The 8,046-nt window shown below is 42.0% G+C and overlaps 1 protein-coding gene across 2 annotated transcripts; it reads right to left on the bottom strand.

Moving 5' to 3' along the window:
* Positions 1-347: 347 nt before the first annotated feature.
* On the bottom strand, positions 348-4,272 carry crybgx (crystallin beta gamma X). 2 transcript variants are annotated; one of them, XM_086106262.1, is made up of 6 exons: positions 4,127-4,272; positions 3,740-3,788; positions 3,418-3,539; positions 2,091-2,226; positions 1,879-1,927; positions 348-562 (listed from the first exon to the last, which is right to left on the bottom strand). In XM_086106262.1, the coding sequence occupies exons 1-6, from the start codon at positions 4,168-4,170 to the stop codon at positions 450-452; spliced, it is 513 nt and encodes a 170-aa protein (XP_085962388.1). In that variant the 5' UTR covers positions 4,171-4,272; the 3' UTR covers positions 348-449. The 2 variants fall into 2 exon arrangements, with proteins under 2 accessions (XP_085962388.1, XP_085962387.1); XM_086106261.1 differs by having other exon boundaries at positions 1,788-1,927; positions 4,127-4,264.
* Positions 4,273-8,046: the final 3,774 nt, after the last annotated feature.

Raw genomic sequence — 8,046 nt, forward strand, 5'->3', positions numbered from 1 at the left:
TGACTGCAATGCTGGTTCCCTCAAAGTATGAGGAGACTTATCCTCCGATGGTGGGAGACTTCGCCAATGTCACGGGCAACGTGTTCACCAATGCTCAGATTTGTCCATATTTTGACTAAATGTATAATATTATCATGCAAAATTTATATTATTTTCTGGAGGTCCTTAAAACAAAAATTACAGCTATTTTTTGTTTGGTGTAAAACTTGTCAGGTATTAAATCACTTGTTTGTTTGTAATGTAACGTGTGGTAGATTGAGTGTTTGTTTTCACTGCATGCTGTAATTGGCATCTGACTTTCATTGACGTTTTCTCCAGTTCTTTGAATAAAGTGATTTTGGGAGGGGTGGGGGTTGTATCAGTTTATTTAAGTGAGTACAGTGAACATAGTTGTGTATAAAAATCAGTCGGACAGACTGTCGAACTGAATTAATTGAAGCGGACTCTTCTCATAGAGCCCACAGTGTGGCTCTGGCTGCCCCAGTCTGAGAAGTTGTTGAAGTCTCGTTTCTCCAGAATGTAGTGAGCTCCTCTGTAGTTTGGCTCCTGATACACAACCCACCTACAGTACAGACACACAGGTTAAACAGTGTAAACTTGGAAGTTTGTAAAGTATTTTGAAACTGGTCAAGCCTCCTTCGGCAGTATTAACCTCGACCAAAAGTGTCCTGTAGTTGCAGATCTGACCTGATCACAGGTCAGAAGGTATTTTGGACCATTCCTCCTTCCAGAACTTACAGCTCAGCAATGTTACTGGGATGTCTAGCGCGAATTGCTACTCTTGACGGCATGCCACAGCAGCTCTATCAGGTTACGTTCAGAACTTTGGGCCAGTCCAGAAAGTGCATTTTCTTCTCGTTAAGCCACATGTGTCAAAGTCAAGGCCCGGGGGCCAGATCTGGCCCGCCATATCATTTGATGTGGCCCGCGAAAGCAAATCAAACATGTCAAGTTCCATGATGCTTGCTAAAGTCTGAAACAAAATTTCAAATTGTCATATGTAATCCACAATAACAGTCATTCTTGACTTATGATTTTAAAACTAGTTATCCATCAATTTGTTGTGCGCCATGTATGTAATATGTGGAGGTGATTAAACGTTGATATGGATTCCCAAAATTCATTATGGCCCACCAAGGGAAACCGTAATTAGAATGTGGCCCGCGACAAAAATGAGTTTGACACTCCTGCTCTAAGCATTGAGTTGATATCCCCAAGTGCTTTGGGTTGTTGTGCTTGGAAGATGGACTTGTAGAAACGGTTTCCTGCAGCTGAGCAGTTTTACGCTGGAATAACAGTGTTCACCACTAGATGGCAGACATTGCTTACTAGCATCTCCATCCGGCAGACTGTACTTTGGCATCAGAGAAAAAGAAAGAGCGGGTCCTGGCCAAAAGCAGTCTCAATGCCAAATTATATAGAGATGTATTTTTAAGAGCTTATGCACTTTTTCCAAGCTAAACTACACTAGTCAAGCCACACACATAAAATTAATGAAGCCTTCCTTTAAAAGTAGACAACAGTGACTTATTAATTTGGGGATTTTTTTAAAGACTGCTTAAAGTATTTTTTGGAGTTGTTTTTTGTTTTTTTGCTGTTCGCCGTTGAAGCCTTTGGCCATTCATATATATTAAAATACTATTCTGTACATGTGTCCACTAAAACAAAAAATAGACACACACATCTTTTAATGTGATTTAAAATGGCATCCTTGTCATACATCTGGTTCGTAAGAATCAGTCTTATGTGGCCCCTCACTAGCACGGATGAAAACTTGCTGTACTTACGCTCCTCCCAGTACACGAATTGAGGCTACTCTGTCAAGGCTATAGCGGCTCATTAGGTTCGGAATGTCATCCTGGATCTCCATTTTCTTACCGCAGAAACCGGTTCGCTCAAACAGCTGAGCTTTCGCAGGGTTGCTATCCTGCAAAGCAACATCATTATCCAAGTTATTTTCGTGGACCAATTTTTCCATTAGAAATAACAGTCTTCTATGTGGCATCAACCCATGAGAATGGAGCTTCCTGAAACCTTCAGCATGACAGGTTTCGTCTGCACCTGCCGGTGTGTTATGTGTGCCCTTTCACCTGCTTGACGGCTCTGACGGATGAGATGTGATCCACCTGCGCACACCACTTGTCATAGCAGTTGTACTCGCCACGGTCGGACATGTCCCACAGGCACTGGCGACCTCGGAAGTTGTCATGTTCATAACCGATCCATCTGGAGTGGGTGAAGAGAGGTGATGAGCTGCATTTTTATGATCAGACCTCAAAGCTCAACTCTTTTTGGTAAAGTAGTGAAAGTCAAAATCATGAGCGCATTATAAATTAACAGTGTCGTTCAAACTTTTCCTGCGAATGTCCTTTGAGTACGGCAGCTGAACAAAATCTGGATGTAACTGCAAGTAATGCTTCTGTCCAAAGCAGGGCTGTGTCTCACATGGGAACAAATAAATAATCTGAATATTAATCATTATTGAATTTAGCTGACGATTACATATTTTTGATGTAACATTGTCCATGTTTCTCCCAAAGTCTCGGCTCCAGCTCCCTGTTGTGGCCCTGAGGATAAGTAGTCTGGAAACGAATGGACAGATGGATGGATGAAAAATACATTTCAAAATAAAAATTGGGAAACGGTGCTCAACACTCACTTAGGAGCAAACTAATTTTGATGACTCCACTGTGAGATTGATGTCCGTTCAGTGACTAAAGCTTTGCACCTGAGTGTGATTGGTTGTGCATGACAAGTGACCCCAGAACCTTTGTCAGCTGAGATGGACTCCAACAAATGCTGCAGTCCTCGATAAGTGAAATGGAAAATGAATGGATAGATGGAATACACTGCTTCAACATATTCCAATTTTGTTTTAACTATCAAAACCTAATTTCATTTGGGTACACATTATATTTCCACATTTAAAGACTGGCATTTACAATTGTCACGTGGTTTAGTCATTTTGGGACAAATTCTAGCATTCACAAAAGATATAAAAAGTCCCCCCCCACCCCCGCAAAAAAAAAAAAAAACAGGAATAAATCACCCCCAATATCTTTTCAGTGCTACAAAGGCGCTTCCTCAGGGGTCAATAGTGCTTCAGCCTAAATCCAGTAGGTGTACATTTCACATTTCTGTGATTATGAATTATGAATGACTCTTTACAAAATAGACAAATGAGGTCTTCTGGACTGTAATTTAAGTGTAAAAGACGTGTGAGATCTGGAGGGATAAAAATATTACATTAACGGTATTATTTTTTTCATATCGTATGTGTTTTTACAGATCTGAATTCTCATTAACAGGATATAGAGGAGAGAGCATAGCTGGCACCGATTTCCATTGACTGGGGCAGCTAAGCATCGGAGTGTCGCGGTGTCCTCTTTTCACCTGTAAGTTGCAGTGTGCACTTACGCTCCACTATCCACCTGCACAGAGTTGCATCTCTCTGAGAAATTCTTGTCACTGAGCCTTGCACAGTCAGAAGTAAGGTCCAAATGTCTGCCTGCAAAGTTACGCTGCTCATAAAGGGTCACCTAGAAAGAAAATAAAAACAGTCGAGGTGTCTGTCATGTCGTCACTTGATCAGAAGCAGCATTATACAGCATGTTTCTCAAAATTTGGTTCTGAGTAATTATGCAACTGAAAGAGAGCATTAATAGCATCTCCAGTGGAGAGCATCTGCCAGAATAGGTTTAGTGCTTTGACCAACAAATAAAGATACACAGGGACTTACCCTCCCACTGGACCCGTAGAAGGCACGTTGGAGCACAGACCCCAGCTTGCTGCAGATATTGACATTCTTTCATCACATAATATATATCCAATCAGGAAAATCCTCTGTAATTGTCTATTCAAAAAAATATAATCAATCCCATTCAGTTTAGCATTAATCATAATAACGACAAAAAAAGCAAAACCAGTTTTTGTTATTTCAGGCCTTCAGATTTTAGCCACACTTTTGCGACTAAAATGTGCATGTTTCCTCAGCCATTTTAGATGTTTTCGGAAACCTTCGCTCTCACTAAGAACACAGCAGTGGTGAACAGCGAATCCAAACGCCACCAACTTCTACTGACCTGAACAGAGGACCTGCATGTTCTGCACATGGCTGTCAACATACCTGGTTTGTTGAACTAATCCTGGGACCTTAGTAAAGATATTCATGTCAGCTCAGTGAGACCGCAAGAAAGCTTCTTAAATAGAGCATGTTAGGTTGAGCTGACGGCTGCTAGAAAGCTCACCGTGGTTCTCTTAACAGGTGTCAGGGCTATAGATATGCTAAACGCACATGCCCAATGGTCTTCACTGTCGACATGAACACATCAGGTCAGAGAATTGCAAATGCAACAAGGTGAGAGAAGCATCTGACATTCGGACATGTTCATGTGTGCACAGTAAAGTGCCATGCTAGCTGGTTTAGCTTTGAACAATTCAGCATTTTGGAGAAGGGCCTGTAAACAATGCATCACTTGATAATGACTGTATTCATGCTTTGTGTGTAGTTCCAGGCCACTGTGTTCACTGAAAAGGTTACGACCCTGAGAGGTTGCTCACTGTAGTGTAGACTCCACCAACAGTTTCATATAGCTCTAACTACAATGCGTTGAAACACACTTTTGGGGAGAAGTGTAATACACACAGTAAATGCTTTGAGATGTAACCCATTGAAAAAACAAAAAACGTATATATAAATATATATTATACACACACACACACACACACACTCACATACACACACTTGTAAAATAAAATAGTGTGTTGTTGATGGTATCTTTCAAATGAATTAAAAGTTGAACTTAGAGTAAATTTCTAGAGCTGAACTAGCAAACAAAAATGTCATGAGAAGTCATCCTTGAGCATCCATCCATCCATTTTCCGAACCGCTTGATCCTCACTAGGGTCGCGGGGGGTGCCGGAGCCTATCCCAGCCGTCTTCGGGCAGTAGGCGGGGACACCCTGAATCAGTTGCCAGCCAATCGCAGGGCACACAGAGACGAACAACCATTCACGCCCACACTCACACCTAGGGACAATTTAGAGCGTCCAATCAGCCTGCCATGCATGTTTTTGGAATGTGGGAGGAAACCGGAGCACCCGGAGAAAACCCACGCAGGCCCGGGGAGAACATGCAAACTCCACACAGGGAGGCCGGAGCTGGAATCGAACCCGGTACCTCTGCACTGTGAAGCCGACGTGCTAACCACTGGACTACCGGGCCGCCCCATCCTTGAGCATTGACCGGAATTTAAAAATACAGTGCAAAAAAAAAGTACTATTTCACTGAACAAAGAAGTAAATATTTGCAAAACAATTGCCTGAATATTTATTTTACATGGTTAATGGGAGTTCTGTTCCTGAACCTCTGCAGCTGTAGGAAGTCACCTCAATCATTACACAGGACTGTCAACTTCCGTCTGTGAGGCGTGAGCAGTGTTTGTTTTTAACATTGTTCATTTTGGAGAAAAGCTGCTCACATGCATCAGTGAATCGGAAGATCAACAGGACTCCAAATGCATATTGTACACGGCGATTTGCCGGGCTGGCGGAGAGCGTGACGCATTTTTGAGCGACAAAAAAAATTAAATACAATATATGAATAATTGTATTTTAATATTTCGAGATCACAATAATCTTACAATTTACAACTACAATTAAACAAACACAAATAAAATATTGAGCAGTTTTGGTGGTGTTGGGCTTTCCGCGCATGCTGTCTCTCAAATCTGCCTGCTGACGTGTCAAGTGCTTGCAAACGTCTCTGAAGAAGGCAAATGCTGATCACCAAAACTGCAGAAGATCTGAAAAAAGAAGTGGTGGTGTCAAAATAACAAGGCCAGAATGTAGCCAATCACGGTATTTTCTTAACAGGCTATGACACTAGTTTGTACAACTCAAATAGGCGCCATTATAGAACTCCTCTCCTTCCTTTTCCATCTCAACAGTAGTTTTATAGCAACACTGCCACCTAGTGTACAGTCACAGAACATAAGTGATACGTACACGTTTTCGAGACAAACAACATACACTTATCGGCTGGGTTTCACAGGCAAGAAATAGACTTATTTTAAAATTGTCATCGATGGTGTCTTTTCTGGATTAAACAAAGGTAAGAAGGTGGATTAGAGTTACTTTAGCACTAAAATGAAATTGTTATAAATAGAGGCAGTCTTAACTTCATTTTAGTTCTATTTATGAAAGGGAGCACACACATGGTTTGGGATCATGGAACATTTGGAAGGTGTCATCATTTAAACTTACTCTAGGACTCCACAGTCTGGGACTAACTAAAACAAATGTAAGGTCCACTCATACAAGCCATTTCAATGATGCAGCTTTACTAGTCTTGTCTGTGAAACCGGCCACAATTTATTTTCCCAAGCCACACAGAGCCAAAACAATTGGATGAAAGAGCCGCCCGCATACCGCTCCGGAGCTGCGGGTTGCCAACCTCTGATATATGGTCTGTTCCTCCAATGATCTTCTCAAAAGTCTGCAGGAAGGCATTATAATTGTTTGTCACGGTGCTCACTATCCGCGATTTAAAATTTCATCCAGAAATGGAGTTTCTGGGCAACGTTGAGCAGCGTGCAGACTCAAGAAAACGTGACATCTTTGTGGATTTTAAAGAAAAATGTGGCAAACCCAGTGAGTGATGCAAAAACTATTTCTGCACTCAGATAAGCCTTTCGCACCCTGAGACAGCACCAGATTCAGTCCGTGCACATTGGCCAGTGTGGCAAGAGTGCACTAATTTGGGCTTTTGTGTATGAATTTGGGCTTTGGGTCCTTGGTAAAAAAGATGACGCCAAAACTCCAACAATTCGTGATACCTGACGTAATCTCTGGAGAAGTTAATGTGTGTTGTTTTTTTTGGGAGGGGGCTGTGGGGGGGGGGGGGTATGCCATGGTCGGCCTATCCCCTGCACAATATCAAGGACATCTGTCTAAAAAGGTAAGGCGAAAAGTGTGCACTCAAATTCTCCTGATTTGCTGCTAACGTTACAATTGTAATATTGTGAACTGAAAAGTGGACAAATGTTTTGAAGAATAATCATCCAGAGTTCAGTATTTGTTCTTTTGGGTGTTCGGTGAGTGAAAAGCACTTGTTGGAGTTCATCGGATCAAATCCGTTTTAGTGGATGTACGAGTGAAATGTCTGAGGTGGGCCCAACAATGCAACCTCAGGGGCATTGGCCCCGTGCCAGAGGGCACACTAGCCGACTCGGACTTTGCCTCTATTAGTTTGGTGGCGAGGACATGTACTTTGTGATTTCAGATATATAGTAGCAAATTTTTCCGCATGTTGACGTAGTCCGTGGGTGTGAAGGCAGGTCTCTGTGTCGAATGCCTAACTCTGTGCTTAGCATGGAGGCGGAAGTAGGATTTGGGCTGATAAAAGGACACAGTTGGAATAGCTTAACTTTTGAGCAAGCTTCTATAGAGTGGTACCTAGGGTGCAGTAGTTTGTCTTCCTGTAATACAACTTCGCGTGACCTTCCCCACATTGAGTAATCCATGTCCATAGTTCTGGTGTCTGTGTTAGTCTTAGAGTTGGGGAGGCTGGGGCGCCGAGCCGGTTAATAGAAAACTGTAAAAGAAAAAAAAAAAGAAACCAAAAAAGAAACAAAAACCTGAATGAGAGCTGTTGAGGTTTTTTTCTTGTGTATCTCTTGTATTGTTAGTAAATATGAATTTTGTGTGTAAAGGTGAAAGTATTAAGATTAACCTCGAGGAGATTGGATAGTGCCACGTTGCAAGGTGGTGGAGGACACCAAAAAGAAGGCAGGAGGGAGGAGCAGGGTGTACTTGACAAATTGTATTAAAACAAAGAAAACTAAAACCAAAACGAATCGAAAGTAACAAACAAAACCATGGCACAAACTAAACACTCTCAATAACAAAAACATGACCGAAACATGACTGAACAAACAACTATGACAGTAGCCAACAGCAACAATGACCCAGCACTGAGTGTTCGGGCGGGAGTCCTTTTATACAACTAATAATTACATAACGACCAACAGGTGTGCAGCTGCAGGG

This window comes from Hippocampus guttulatus, chromosome 3 (genome assembly GCF_054856545.1).
Source record: "Hippocampus guttulatus isolate MCC_2025c chromosome 3, RoL_Hgut_1.0, whole genome shotgun sequence".
Classification (NCBI taxonomy): Eukaryota; Metazoa; Chordata; class Actinopteri; order Syngnathiformes; family Syngnathidae; genus Hippocampus; species Hippocampus guttulatus.